The sequence below is a fragment of the Mus caroli genome, unplaced genomic scaffold (genome assembly GCF_978045245.1).
Source record: "Mus caroli unplaced genomic scaffold, Mus_caroli_1 scaffold_8, whole genome shotgun sequence".
In the NCBI taxonomy this organism is placed as follows: domain Eukaryota; kingdom Metazoa; phylum Chordata; class Mammalia; order Rodentia; family Muridae; genus Mus; species Mus caroli.
The window spans coordinates 59,439,531-59,455,805 of record NW_028227263.1 but is presented as its reverse complement, the minus strand read 5'-3'; the positions used below and the strand labels follow the sequence as shown (position 1 = coordinate 59,455,805).

Below are 16,275 nucleotides of genomic sequence, written 5' to 3'. Positions count from 1 at the left end.
AGGTGCAAGAGTGAATTTGTGCCAAGTCACTGCCCATCTTGTGGCATAGCAATGAGGTGATGGGTAAGTAACAAATCAGGTGCTGACATGCTACGCCAAGGTGTATATAAGCAGCACCATTTTCCGGGGTTCGGGGTCTTCCTCCTGATGAAGCAATAAAGCTTTGCTGCAGAAGAATATGGTTGTCTGAGTGTGTTCTTGCTGGCGAGGCACTAGCTCAGGACAATTGGCGCCGAGAACCCGGGAACGTCATACCATCGCCAGGCGCTGAGGGGACCCTCTGTTCACGGGGCAGATTCAGAACTGCAGGACAAGGTAAGCTCTGTAAGATATGTTCGGTCCTGAACTTTCTCCAGTGTTAGAGGCCTTTCCCCGCCCACCCATGGGGCTCGTTCTTTTTCTTTTGGTTGCATTCTGCTTCCACCGGTGGAACTGCTGACTGGTTCTCAGTCACGGTCAGGCACAGTTAGATAAAAGGTCAGTATGGGAACTTCCCACTCTGTGGTGACTGCCTTATGGTCAGTCCAGAGGCAGTGTGGCCTGAAGATCGCCACTAACACTATAGAGGGCTTTGTTAAAGAGATAGATTGCATAGTGCCATGGTATGCGTGCTCAGGGTCCTTAACTATTGCCTCCTGGGAGAAACTGAAAGAAGATCTAGTTAGAGAACAGCAGAACGGCAAACTTAAAGCAGGGACCATGCCGTTGTGGAAGCTGGTAAGATCGTGCTTAAAAGACGAGGAATGTCAGCAAATGGTTGAGGCGGAGCAGAGGGTACTGGAGGAGATTCAAGACAGTCTATCAGAGACAGAGCGGGGAGAGAGTTTAGGAGTTCAGAGAAAAAGAGGTGCACCTAAGAAGAATAAAAGCCCTTTTGCGAACCTTGAGCCCGAGGAAGAGACATACAAGGGAAAGTATGCCCTGGGAGAGCTTAGAAAAAGGGATGGCAAGGGAGAGATAAAGAGAGATCGAGCTGGGGAGGCTCCTAGGGTAGGGATCCTCTATCCGCCGTTAGATGAGTTTAAGGCTCTAGGTTTTGATAGCTCAGAATCAGATGAGGCGCTTGGCCCCTCTGAGGAAATAGACTTAGAGGTAGAGATGGCTCGATATGAAGAAGAAAGATACCATCCAGATGAAAGATGAGCTAATCAGTCACAGAATAAGACAAAAGTGGCTAGAGACCAAAATCAGCTTGCTGCGTGGTCTCCGGGCCCTCGACCTCTGGGTCCTAGTGCACCTCTGCCTTATGTGGAGAGGTACCATTCAGACTCATTCATTCCAAAAGAGGAACAGAGAAAAGTACAGCAAGCATTTCCGGTCTTTGAAGGCACCGATGGCAGACACGTTCACGCTCTGGTGGAGTATATACAGATTAAAGAGCTTGCTGATCAGTCCGTAACTATGGAGTCAATGCCAATTTTACTATAGTGCAAGTCGAAAGGCTTGCTACTCTGGCTATGACTCCCGGGGATTCGATGACTGTTGTGAAAGCTGCAGCCCCTAATATGGGAATGTATCTAGAATGGAAAGCTTTGTGGTAAACCAGGACACTTAAAAAAGGACTGCAGAGCCCTTGTCAAAAGGAGAGTTCCAGGACTTTGTACTAAGTGTGGGAAAGGATATCATTGGGCCAGAGATTGTCGCTCAATCAAGGACATTCGAGGCAGGCCCCTGCAGCCAGGACTTCCTCAAGCAGTAGAGAATGAAGGCATTCCAAAGAACGGGTATCAGGGCCCCAGGTCTCAGGGCCCCAGGTCTCAGGGCCCCAAAACATATGGGACCCCAGCAAGGAACAGGTGGATCCCACAGTCTGCAGAGCAACAGAAGGCTCATCTGGATTGGACCTCCGTGCTGCCACCCAACTAATGCTGATGCCCCAAATGGGGGTGCAGCCTGTTCCTACTGACTACAAAGGGCCTCTGCCATCCAGAAGTGTCGGCCTAATACTGGGCTGGACCTCCCTTACCTTACAAGGCCTTATTGTTCACCCTGGAGTCGTAAATCAAGATTATGAAGGGGAACTTCAAGTTCTCCGTTCCTGCCCTCAGGGTGTCTTTTCTATTTCACAAGGGGATAGAATAGCTCAGCTAATAATTTTACCAAGCCTACATGGCTTTTTTCCCTCCTCTGGTGTCCCTAGAGCTGCCAGAGGAATTGGCTCTACTGTAAATGATTCTGCTTACTTAATAATGCCTCTTGACTCCAGGCCATCCTTAGAATTAGTTATAGAAGGGAAACAATTTAAAGGGTTTTTAGATACAGGTGCAGATAAAAGTATCATCTCTTCCCACTGGTGGCCAAAAGCCTGGCCCATCACTCAATCATCACATTCTTTACAAGGGTTAGGCAATCAGTCCTGCCCCACTATTAGCTCCCGTTCTTTGAGCTGGCAAGCACCTGAAGGTCAAATGGGACGATTCACTCCCTATGTCTTACCACTCCCACTTAATCTCTGGGGGAGAGACATTTTACAGGCAATGGGAATGACCTTGACTAATGAATACTTGCAACAAGCTGTTCAAATGATGAAGAAAATGGGCTATAAAGAAGGAAGGTGATTAGGGAAAGGAGAGCAGGGTAGACTTGAACCTATCCCTCAAGAAGGTAATAATGGGAGACAAGGTTTGGGTTTTCCCTAGGGGCCGTTGAGGGCTCCATGCCCATACCATGGCTTACAGAGGAAGCTGTATGGGTTCCTCAATGGCCTGTCTCCTCTGAAAAATTAGAAGCAGCCACAAAACTGATCTCTGAACAGTTACACTTGGGTCATTTAGAGCCCTCTACCTCACCGTGAAATACACCTATTTTTGTAATTAAGAAAAAATCTGGCAAATGGTGCTTATTACATGATCTTAGAGCAATTAATGCACAAATGCACCTGTTTGGGTCGGTTCAGCGAGGGCTACCATTGCTTTCCACCCTACCCAAGAATTGGGAGATTATAATAATAGATATTAAAGATTGTTTTTTCTCTATACCTTTATGCCCTCAAGATAGGCAAAGATTAGCATTTACCATCCCAGCCATTAATCATTTAGATCCTGATCAAAGATACCAATGGAAGGTCCTACCTCAGGGGATGGCGAATAGCCCCACCATGTGTCAACTGTATGTGCAATTGGAACTTAAGTCAGTTAGAAATCATTTTCCATCATTACTTTTGATACTTTACATGGATGATATTTTGATTTGCCATAAAAATTCAGTTATTGCAAGATAAATATACTTGAGTATATATAATATAGAGTATAAACATACTCTATATTAATAAAAATGTTAGGGCAATGGGATTGCAGGTGGCCACCGAAAAGGTGCAAGTTGCTCGAATGGGAACCTTCTTAAGGTCACTCATTTATCCTGACAAAATTGTTCCTCAAAAATTAGAGATTCGCAAAGATCAACTACATACCTTGAATGAGTTCCAAAAATTGCTAGGAGATATTAATTGGCTGACACCATTTTTGAAAATTACATCAGCGGAATTAAAGCCCTCATTTGATATATTAGAGGTAGATACCCACATCTCCTCCTACAGAGCACTTACCCCAGCTGCATGTCAAGCTTTACAAACTGTAGAAAAGGCTTTACAAGATGCTCAAATACAACGCATTGAGGAGTCGAAGTCATTTGAATTGTGCATATTAAAAACCACACAGTTACCAACAGCAGTCTTGTGGCAAAATGGACACTTATTGTGGGTCCATCCTCATGCTTCCCCTGCAAAAATCATTGAATGGTACCCTAATGCAGTTGCTCAACTTGCACTTCGGGGGATAAAAGTAGCTATTACTCATTTTGGGAAAGAACCTCATATGCTAATTGTGCCTTATACCTCTGCTCAAGTTCAAACCCTGGCAGCAACAACTAATGATTGGGCAGTCTTGGTTGCATCCTATTCAGAAAAAATTGATAATCATTATAAAAAACATCCAATCTCACAGTTTGCCTTAAGCCAAGCCATAGTGTTTCCAGTAATGACAGCCAAACACCCACTTGTGGATGGGGTAGTGGTATATACAGATGGATCCAAATCTGGCATAGGTGCATATGTAGTAAATGGCCAAGTAACATCCAAACAATATAATGAGACATCACCCCAGGTTGTAGAGTGTATTGTGGTACTGGAGGTACTTAAAACTTTCCCAGGACGGCTCAATATTGTATCTGATTCCTTATATGTGGTTAATGCAGTTAATACGCTTGAAGTTGCTGGTTTAATTAGACCCTCTAGCAAGCTTGCTCTCATTTTTCAGCAAATTCAGTCTGCCCTGTTACATAGAAGGCATCTTGTTTATATTGCTCATGTGAGGGTTCATTCTGGCCTTCCTGGCCCCATGTCTCATGGAAATGACTTGGCAGACAAAGCCACTAGAATTGTGGCTGCTGCTCTGTCCTAGCAGGCAGAGGCTGCAAGGGAGTTTCATAAATGCTTCAACGTAATGGCTGAAACTTTGTTCCACCGTTTCACTTTAACCAGGAAAGAAGCTCGTGACATTGTCACCCAATGTCAAAATTGTTGTCAATTTTTGCCTACTCCTCATGTAGGGGTAAACCCCCGAGGCATCAGGCCATTACAGGTCTGGCAAATGTATGTCACTCATATTTTCTCTGGAAGAAATCAATATTTACATGTTTCCATTGACACCTGCTCTGGTGTTATATTTGCTACACCTTTAACAGTTGAGAAAGCCTCTCATGTTATACAGCACTGTTTAGAAGCTTGGAGTGCTTGGGGCAAGCCCACAATCCTTAAAACTGATAATGGGCCAGCATATACCTCTACTAAATTTCAGCAATTTTGTCATCAAATGGATGTCACTCACCTGACTGGCCTTCCTTATAATCCTCAAGGACAAGGCATTGTGGAACGTGCCCATCGTACACTCAAGTCTTATTTTATAAAACAAAAAGGGGGAGTTGATGAGACTCTGCCCTTAGTTCCAAGAGTAGCTGTCTCCATGGCACTCTTCACACTTAATTTTTTGAATCTTGACGAGCAAGGTTGCTCTGCAGCTGATCGACATAGCTCAGACCCTGATAGACCAAAAGAAATGGTGAAATGGAAAGATGTCTTATCTGGTCTGTGGAAAGGCCCGGATCCTATTTTAATAAGATCCAGGGGAGCTGTCTGTGTTTTTCCACAGAGTGAAGACAACCCATTTTGGCTGCCGGAATGACTCACCCCAAGATATTAATCAAGGATGGTGTGGAAGATGCTGACCTCCCGAGGATTGCTTCTGATTCTGACAATGCTGAACTTTTCTCAGGTTCCTAGTATGATGGGCGAACAGAGATGGGCCATTCTTTCGGCTTTCCCTAAACCAATGCCTGTTCACCATGATGCTATAGTTTTTCCAAAATTCTTTACTACTAATAAAAAACTATATTTACCATATTTGCCATTTGACCCTTTAAGGGTCCCATTAGGAGAAAATTGCTCCCTCCAAGAACAGGGTTCCTTATGTTTTCAAGTATCGCAAAAGGGGGACTGTATTCAGCTCAGTATCCGTATGTTAGGATCATTTAAGGATAGTGGGACTGTAAATCTCACCCAAACCTGAGGAAAAGGAAATAATAGTATTATTCATGTTACATGGTTTTGGTGGCAATCGACAGTCTGGCTAAACGGTACATTCCTGTCTCCCAATTGGAATGAGACGGAGTGTCCCCATCAACCCAGAATTGCACCCCATTGTGGTGGAGAGGATGAAGGGGAGTTGCCGCCATGGTCAGACTGCCAGTCATCTGTAGCCAGATGGATTGATAAGCACAAATATTTTACCTTCTTCCCCAATATGTTGTTTGGGACTGAAGAAGAGTTTGTAATGAGAATGGGCCTCTTCTTACAGGACCGCAGAATGAGCCCTTACCACAAATGGTTACTTTGTGGGATTAATAGAAGCTGTACAGATCTTAATCCCCTTGTTTTATTAAAAGGAGGTGCCATAGGAAAGGCCATTTACACTGATCTCTCCAATTATACCAGGATTGGGTTAGATGGACAACCAACGACATATGTAATTCATACTGAAGAGATCTCTAAGTTTAAATAAGACACAAATTAATCAAACAGCTATATATCAACTCCAGTATGTGTCTATCCTCCCTTTTTTTTTATTTTATCTAATGGTTCATTTGAAAACTGTGTAAATGATTCCTGTTGGATTTCTCAATGTTGGGATGCAACAAAGGACACCCACGCCATGGTGGCCCGGATCCCACGTTGGATCCCTGTTAGGGTGGAAACACCCTCCACCTTATCCCTGTTTCGACAAAAAAGAGATTTTGGCATTACTGCTGCCGTGATCATAGCAATTTCAGCCAGTGCAGCTGCTGCTACAGCTGCAGGGTTCGCTATGGCTGGTACGGTCCAAACAGGCACAAAATTAAATCAGCTTTCAGTCAAAGAGACTGATGCCATCAATGTCCAAACTCCTGCTAGTGCCCAGTTGAAGGGAGGGCTGATGATTTTGAATCAGCACCTTGATCTGGTTGAGGAACAGATAGGTGTCTTATACCAGTTGGCCCAGTTGGGTTGTGAAAGAAAATTGGGTGCTCTGTGTATTACCAGTGTTCAATATGAAAATTTTACTCGTGCAGTAAATCTGTCTTTATTTCCTTAATAAATAAAGACAGCTTTCCTTATATCTTGCAGGAAATTGGTCCGAAGGAATCGATGAGACTCTTGAGGCCCTGAGGGCAGCAGTTCTAAGGATCAACTCGACTCGAGTGGACCTGTCATTGACAGAGGGCCTCTCCTCTTGGATTTCATCTGCATTTTCTTATTTTAAGGAATGGGTGGGGGTAGTTTTATTTGGTGCTGCCATCTGCTGTGGGCTTGTGTTCATGCTCTGGTTGGTCTGCAAGCTCAGAGCCCAACAAACACGTGACAAGATCGTCATTGCTCAAGCACTTGCGGCCAATGAACAAGGGGCCTCCCCCGAAATCTGGTTATCTATGTTGAAATAATTAATGTTGTGGTGATAAGTTTAGGAACATCATGATCAGCCCTTGCCCACTGCTGAGGTCTCCTCATTGCACGCGGTAGGGTGGTCTTGGATCCTCCTTCCTCATCACATTTTGCTTTGGCTAGCCTCTTTTGTAGAGTTCGCCCTAGGTCATTTAGCAGTTACTGTCACACAGCACTGCGGTATCCAGAGACGGGCAACGTTCCTCATGCACAGACCAACCTAAGACATGGGGCCTGGTGGTGATAGGGTTACCTGATGACGGGAAAGGCTGTGACATTAGAGGAACGACCTAAAACAGGAGCCGTGGCAGATGGACATAATTGCACAGACCTAGTCCAGCCTCATTTTACTAAAATAAAAAGGGGGAGATGTGGTGAGCCATGAGCAGTAGCCATTACAAGATGGCACCGGCTTCTGCTATGCCTAACTGGTAAACAAGTAATGTGCGCAGGTGCAAGAGTGAATTTGTGCCCAGTCACTGCCCATCTCGGGTCATAGCAATGAGGCGATGGGTAAGCAACAAATCAGGTGCTGACATGCCATGCCAAGGTGTATATAAGCAGCACCATTTTCTGGGGTTCGGGGTCTTCCTCCTGATGAAGCAATAAAGCTTTGCTGCAGAAGAATCTGGTTGTTGGAGTGTGTTCTTGCTGGTGAGGCACTAGCTCAGGACAGCTACTGTGAATGGTGCTGTTTCCCTAATTTCTTTCTCAGACTATCATTTGTATACATGAAGGCTACTAATTTGTTTGAGTTAATTTGATATCCTGCCACTGTGCTGAAATTGTTCATCAGCTATAGGAGTTCTGGTGGAATTTTAGGGGTCAGTTTTATATATATTATCATATCATCTGAAAATATCTTGGGCACTTCCTGTACAGTTTGTATCCCATGAATTCCTTTGGAGGTCTTATTCCCCTAGGTAGAACTTTAAGTACTATATTTAAGAGATATCGGAAAACTACAAAAAACTAATTAATCATTTTAAAGTGGGTAAAAGTTGGAGTATTTGAATACTTCTACTCACCAATTTAGATAACACTGTTCAGCAAAAATAAAAAAGGAAATAGAAAATGAACACAAATGTACATCTTTGAATACAGAGATTCAGTACTAGGAAAAGAGCACTACATTTCACTTTGAAATATTAGCTTAATTTGATTGAGAAAACTGAATATACTATTGTGCAAACTTCCTCTATATGAGTGGAAAGAATATTAAAAATCTCCAACTATGAAAATCTGTCAAGATTATTTTTGAGGCATTTACCATTATTTAGAGTATGATATTTTTTGATAAGTACTAAAATCTAGGGAGTACCGAATAGTCAGATCTTCCATAAATAATTAAAACTGGCAAATACTGTGCCCTGCCACAGTTAACATTCTGAATCATAAAACTTAACATGATATTTATGACATATGAAGAATTTGGGGAATGATTTTTCATGTTGTCTCATCCTACGTTGAAATTATCCTAGTTGTTTATCATACATTTATTTTGGAAATTATATGATTGCACTGTTTCTCTCCCTGTGTTTTCTACAAAAACTCCAAATAACCTGCCTTACTGTTTTTTTGTTTGTTTGTTTTTGTTGTTTTGGGTTTTTTTTTGTTTTTGTTTTCTTTTTTTGGACAGGGTTTCTCTGTTTAGCCCAGGCTGGCCTCGAACTCAGAAATCCGCCTGTCTCTGCCTCCCAAGTGCTGGGATTAAAGGCGTGCACCACCACTGCCCTGCTTAAGAAACCCCTTTTGGTGAGATGTTTATGGGTATATTTGAAAATACACACTCATAAAATCTCTTTTCCTCTAGCTCTTTCACTCTTTTTTTTTCTTTTTTTCCCTTAGATATTTATTTACATCTCAAATATCCCCTTTCCTGGATTCCCATCTGAAAATCACCTACCCCCTAATCCCTACCCCCTACCCCTGCTCACCAATCCACCCACTCCTTCTTCCTGGTCCTGGCATTCCACTACACTGGATCAAAAGATTTTCCTCCTATTGATGATCAACAAGGTCATCTTCTGCTACATATGTGGCTGTAGACATGGGGCCCTCCCTGTGTACTCTTTGATTGGTGGTATAGCTCTGGATATACTGCTTGGTTCACATTGTTGTCCCCACCACCCCCATGGACCTGCAAACCCCTTCAGATCCTTGGGTCCTTTCTCTACCTCCTCCACTGGTGACCCTGTGTTCGGTTCAATGGTTGGCTGAGAGCATCCACCTCTGTATTTGTCAGGCACTAGTAGAGCCTCTCAGGAGATAGCTATATCAGGTTCATATACACACTCATATAACTCTCTTGTCCTCAAGCTCTTACACATTTCAATCCCTTTTTTGTATTTTCTAGCCTTAACTGAGGAATAGGTTTTGGAAATGAATCCATTGGACTAGATTCCAAAAATCTAAATTTTTATTAACTATTGTTTCCTCTGACTATGTCTGTCTCTTTCAAAGGTAAGTTTCTATAATAATTGATAAGGGCTGTAAATATTTGTATATGTAAGACAAAAATTTAGAATTTGTGAATATAATGGTTTAGTAAAATTTGGCTGTAAATTCTCCTTGAGACCACATGTAGGACCACATATTTTACTGATACATAGATTCACTGGCACATCTCCTTCTAAGTTCTTCTCTTGAAAAATATACACAATTATAAGCAAAAAGAAGTATAATGCAATGAATGACAAATCTAAGACATTCTATTGTGGAAACAAAAATTATGCAACAATACAGTTTTGTTTTTGAAAAATGCAATGAGTATATTAGATAAATATGAACAAAACTTGTATAAAGATTTGAAGCATTGGAGATTAAGATCACATTTTATGAAGTTCTTTTATTTAAGTTTGCATCTAAAACAAGATGTCAGTTTAATATAGTTATGATTTTCTAAAGCATAAGATTGGTATATCTTCTGATTTTTCTAAAAAAATTAAAACTGACAATCTTCCATTCCTGCACTAGACATGGAGCAATGCATGAAGTGTCTAGAGGATGAGTATGCCAACACTGATCAAACTAACTGCCTCAAGAAAGTTGTGACCTTTCTGGATTATGACGAACCCTTGGGAATGGCTCTGGCTGTCTTGGCTGTGTTCTTTTCTTCTCTTACAGCTGTTGTACTCTGTGTCTTCTTGAAACACCGAGACACTCCCATAGTCAAGGCCAATAACGAAACTCTCAGCTATGTCTTACTCACTTCCCTCATATTTTGTTTTATCTGTTCTTTGCTTTATATTGGTTATCCCAGTATGGTTAGCTGCATCCTGCAACAGACCACATTTGCAATTGTGTTCACTGTATCTGCCTCTTGTGTCTTAGCCAAGACAATTACTGTAGTCCTAGCATTTAAGATCACTGTTCCAGGAAGAAGACTGAGGTGGCTGCTACTCTCAGGGGCACCTAATTACATCATTCCCATATGCACCATGATCCAAATGATTCTCTGTGGAATCTGGCTGGGAACTTCTCCTCCATTTGTTGATGTGGATCTACACATGGTACATGGCCACATCATCATTGTATGCAACAAAGGTTCAGTAACTGTCTTCTACTGTGTCCTGGGATACATGGGCTCTCTTGCTCTTGCAAGTTTCACTGTGGCTTTCCTGGCCAGGAATCTGCCTGACACATTCAATGAAGCCAAGCTCCTGACATTCAGCATGCTGATGTTCTGCAGTGTCTGGGTCACCTTCCTCCCTGTCTACCATAGCACTAAGGGCAAGGCTATGGTTGCTGTGGAAGTGTTCTGTATCTTGGCCTCCAGTGCAGGGATGCTTCTTTGCATATTTGTGCCAAAGTGCTACCTTATTTTGTTGAGACCACAAATAAATTCTTTTCATGAGTTTAGGAAAATGCATGCTAAAACTAAAAATATCAATTGAATTTAACTGCTTACATAGTAAAACAAACATATCCACGTGATCACCATATTGTTTCTATACATTATATTATTCTGTGGGTTTCTACCATTAAAAAATGTAGAAAACCATCTGGACAAAAAAGATCTAATATTTGATGAGGACATCAGTCTATTGGATTAAAACATGTCATCAGGCACTTTTCTACTTTTAAGGCTGGTATGGTTTTATCATTGAAACAACTAATATCTAAAAATTGTTACTTAACTGTAGAACTTATTTCATTTAACACATATTTTCCAGTATAAATTATATATTATTTTTAGATACCAAAAATATTGCCATATAGATTTTTTTATAAAATGTGCATATTATCATATAGATTTAATATGGAAAACCTATATTTTGATTTAGAACTGCAAATATATCTACAAAACATAATTAATTTTTTCTTATGTGAAGTGGTATCCCAGTGTTTGAGATTATAATAAAAAGGATGGCTCAAATTAGGATGCTTGAATCTTACTCAGACTAAGAAACAGATTAATCATTTGATATGGAGGGAGGGAGGAAACTGGGTGGGAGACAGAATAGGGTAGGGGTCGGGAGGATGTGGTGTAGGGACAGTTAGAGAGAGAGCGCCTATTCAGCAAACAAAAATTGGCAGTAGATTTATGATGGGTCATCTCAATGTGTCAAAGACCTAGGATCGGGGAGGCTCCAAGAAGACTATGAGGGGAATTTTAGGTGTGACTTCTAGAGGTGGGAGCTTTGGAACCTGAAATGGCTACCTTCTGTAGGCAAGCAGAACTCCCAGGGGACACCAACTAAAAAACTTTCAACCCATAATTTGTGCTGCAAACCATATTGAAGTACAAGGAAAATGATTAAGCAGAGAATGAGGTAATAGCTAACTAATGAATGTGCCCACTTAAGACTAATCCCATGGCAATAACCAATCCCTGCAACTACTTAAGGTACTCTATTATCCTTGCAGTTAGGAACCACGCATAATTATCCTCAGAGAGCTCCACTCAGTGACTGATGGAAACAGTTGCACAGAACCATAGCTAAACATTGGACACAGCTCAGAGAGTCTTCTGAGAGATTGAGGGAAGGATTGTGAGACCCAAATGGATCATGGCCTGCAGAAAAGCTCAACACGCATAATCAGCCTGGAGCCTTGGGAGTTCCCAGAGATGAACTGTCAACTAATGATCAAAATGGAGTGGACCTAAGCTCTCTGCACAAATGTAGCAGAAGTGAACTTTAGAATTCATTTAGATTTGCAAACATCTGTAGCAGGAGCTGCCTCTGACTCTGTTACCTTCCTGTGCAGCCAGTTCCAATGACTGGGTGCATTGTCTGGCCTCAGTGGGAGAAGATGTGCCTAGTCCTGCAGTCATTTGCTGTCTTAATGTGGGTTGTTTCCTGTGGCAGGGGATAGTTCTCTTCTTAGAAAGGAAGGGGAAGGGAGAAAATGGGGAGGAGCCATGTGAGATGAGTTATAAGAGAGGAGTCTGTGATAAGGATGTAAATTGAATAAATACATTAGTGGAGAAAATGAATAATTCATCTGAACTTTTATTCCCAGGAAGGAAATATGAAAATTAAAATTCAAGCAAAGAAAGAAATCTCAATAAAGAATATTCCTGAACCTAAAAACAGAATCATAACATTGTGTGTTTATGTTCTTTAAAATCTCCTAATGTAATAATAATCTAAAATATCACTCACTTGAATGTTCTGGAAAAAAATGATGTGACATAACAGTTTCCATTTTTAACATGAATAATTCTTAACATGAAAATATTTTATGGCTTGTAATGTAATGCTCTAGAAAACCTCATGGCTGAGGATGTAAAAATGTCCTATAATATAAGTTTGTTGTTATTTTACTAAGTAGGTATAGTATAATATACCTTTCTAAACAATTGTGTTTATATCTAAGACATAGGTTTCAATAAAACTTAGTCATAAAAAATTATTTATGTGATACACAGAAGTCAATTGAGAAATTAAAAATGGTTATTGTACTGAGAATAACAGACTAAGTGATCCAACTTACATAGAAAAGCTAACAAAATCCCCTCACCATCAAGGCTTGAGAAAAGTCTTGGCATAGGAGGCAGAAGAAATTAAGTGATTAAATGACAAAGGAGAGCTGTGAAATGCTATCTTCATAATTATATGATGCTGCAATTAAATTTCTGATTACTAAACAAAATCTACACAAGATTAAAAAGTGAAAATCCTAGCATACACTCAGAATATCTTCTTTAGGACGTCCCCATCCCCAAGCATGCTATATGCTATAGGCATTAAAGAATGCCTATTGATGGAAAACTAATTCTTTTTTGAGTACGTTGTTTATCATAGAATCCTCCTCTCTAAACCTATGCACAGCTTGGCATCACTAATTGTACATAGTAAGTTAAAAAAACAAAAGCCAATAAGTTTGGAAAAGGGTGAGTTAAAATGTGGCAAATGTTTTATGGGGAAACTAGGAATAGGTTATATGATAGTATTACATTCATTATGTTTGAAATAATCAAAGAGGAACAAGTTTAAAATATTGTATTTGCTATTTTATCTGACATCAACATTTTTAAGGTGATTATTTTCAGTATTAAATTTAAGGGACTGTGGGACTTATATGACATTTTGTGCTAAAATGGAAGGGTATGATGGGAATTCTTAAGGGCTGCTACTGTAGATGATATATTATGATATGGGGAAGGAGAGATCCAGCTACTTGAACGTTCATAAAATCTGAGAATATTGTTTAAAGGGAGCAAAAGGAATGCTAATTAAAGAACAACTTTTTAAACTCAGTACTACTTTAAGACTTATTTTAAAAGAAATTATAATGTTAAAAATTATAGTGTGGACTGAAACTGCTGTATCATTAAGAAATTCCTAAATATTCCATAAGGTTATTGTGATATTCTCCTGGACAAGATATGGTTTGGAAATGAATTGTTCCATGAGTGTAGTAATGAATAATCTATAATTTACGAAGAGCTGGCAAATATTTTCTAAGTTCATGATTTAAAGGAGCCTCTCCCTTTCAAGAAACTCATTGGTTTCATTAAAGAATGTTGTGACAGAAATAAATATCAGTGAAATTTCAGAAATTGTGATATCCCTTAGGAGAAAATAATACTTTAAGAGAACTCATTGGGCAATATATAAATACATCAGACATAAGAAAGTTAAATGTTTATTTCTGCTACATTGCAGAATAGATTAAATAAAATTAAGAATAGGAATAGGAATTTGGCCTTTCAAAATGCTTTCATATACACTTGAGTTTTTTTTTTTTTCATTACAAAAATTTCCTTGGGTAACTTCACCATAAATATATATAATTCAGAGATAGGGAACACACACACACACACACACACCAAAAAAAAAAAAAAAAACCACCTAAATTAGGTATCATTTAAGTGCAATTTGTTGGGACAATCAGTATTTCCTCGTCACTTAAAAGAATATGGTTAAGAAGTTACTTACAGGGGCAGAAATAACTCACTAAAGCCCAGCCCATCATGGGTGAAACAAAACAAAGCTGAGAATAGTATACTGCATAACTTCAGGATGTTAAAAAGGTTCGAGGTAAAGTGTCCATTCCAAAACACCTCTGATATAAAGATCTCCTAGGCAGCTTTGTGTGTTTCCTTTATCCCAGGTAGCTGGCATACTTTCAGATTCTTCATTGCAAATTTTTACGCATCTAAGTTTTTTTTTTTAATGTTTTTGTTCTAGTGGGAAGTTTTAATCTAAAAGTAAAAAGTTATACTAATACTCCACTCCTTCCTTTATCTGTGATTTCCCTTATTCCTCCTCTTCAATTTTCCCTTAGCCACGGAGGGAATAATTTTAGATGTCCATGAATGGTTATGAAATAGGCTACCATGACCCAGTAACAAACACTTGATTTCAGGGTCTTTTCCAATGATTATGAATTGAGACTGAAAATCACTAACACTGAAGTATAGGTGTAAGCACTTTCACAGGCATAGCATAGCAACCGAGAAAAACCATAGGAGTATCTTTCATAGCCACAGGATTTTGTTCTGTCTTAGAGAAACAGGTTTAAACTCCCTCTTCGTGGATGGGCCTTGAATTCTATTGGAAGAATGTTGGTATTATCCATGACAACAGGCCAACTATTGCACAAGCAAGCATATCCTGCCTATTATATTTGCAGTTTAGCATGTAGTCTCAATCAGGTATAAATGTTTAAGACAGTTCTCCAGCACCACTCATACTCCCCTTGGCCACTTCCTAATGTCAAAGCAAGCCAGCATGATAGTTTTCAGTCTAATCACAACTTAATTTCTTCATGTCTTACAGACACAGTATGTAATTGTAGGGCGTTTGGATATATGGTTTGCTGGGACACAGCCCACTGGGAAACAGTGGGGTTGGGGTTTCTTTCTTTTTGGTTCTCCTTGAAGCAAGGGAGGGGGAAGAGCATCAGTGGAGGTAAAGACTTTTGTCTTCAGAGAAGTTTAGGGTTGCAGAATAATAATTAAAGCTTCAGTTATCTAAGTATAAGTTACTTTGCTATGTAGTTGATTTGGCTTCTTTGTTCCTCTGAGGCCAGAACTGAAGTCTTTGGCATTTAGCACCTCCTATAACAGCAGGAGATTAAACAGAGAATTAATTGCTAAAGCCTTTTCCAATTTATCCTGATGACTCTTGCTAGTAAGAGTAGGGAGAAATTTGGAGCAATAAACATCTAGTGAGCCAGAAAAGGAGAAAAACCCACACAAAAAGATAAACTTTCACATAAGCAAATATGCATAAATTCCATAAATTTATATACAGATTCACACATGCATATTAATACATTACCATTCAAAACAGTTGGGTTTGCTTTGCATACATTCTCACAATTATGTATACACACACACACACACACACACACAAACACATTTATACATGCATTTGGAGGAAAAGATCAGGCACCATTGCAGATTGATTTGACTCGTTCTACATGAAAATTGAACTCCAATCTTTATTGCATAGAGAAAGAAAAGTCCTCTAACCTTTTAATGCTAATTGTATTAAACCCAAGTTTATAATAAAAAAGCTTTGATCCTTTTAATAAGACTAAGCCTGCTTTGTTATTAAGAGAAGACCTGTTCTTTCCCATGGCAGGAGAAGCCTGCCTGTTCCTTCTGTTCTCTCTGCAGTTTCTTTTTCCTTTTCACCTCTACATTCCACATATTGCTCTCTTAGGTTTTTATGTTACATTATAGTTTCTAAGCATTTCCACTTTGCATTCTCCTTCTAATGTTGCTTTCTCTTCCTGCTCTGATATTAAAAAAAAAAATAGCTCTTACTCTCAAAAGCTTTTTACCTAATGCTATTCTTTACTTCTAAATTCTACTTGCTTTCAGCTCTGTGAGAAAAAGTCCTCTA

At 39.9% G+C, this 16,275-nt stretch overlaps 1 protein-coding gene across 4 annotated transcripts in view; it reads left to right on the top strand.

Annotated features, from left to right (window-relative positions):
• LOC110298699 (vomeronasal type-2 receptor 116-like) overlaps positions 1-13,426 on the top strand; it is a 47,524-nt gene extending 34,098 nt beyond the window's left edge. For 3 of the 4 annotated variants that reach the window (XM_085841546.1, XM_085841545.1, XM_021168100.2), the window contains exon 6: positions 9,947-11,348. In XM_085841546.1, coding sequence (XP_085697672.1) covers positions 9,947-10,866 — 920 coding nt within the window. In that variant the 3' untranslated portion in view covers positions 10,867-11,348. Of the gene's footprint in view, positions 1-9,946; positions 11,349-11,839 lie in introns of those variants that run through there. The other variant, XR_015047853.1, reaches the window with a different exon arrangement.
• Positions 13,427-16,275: the final 2,849 nt, after the last annotated feature.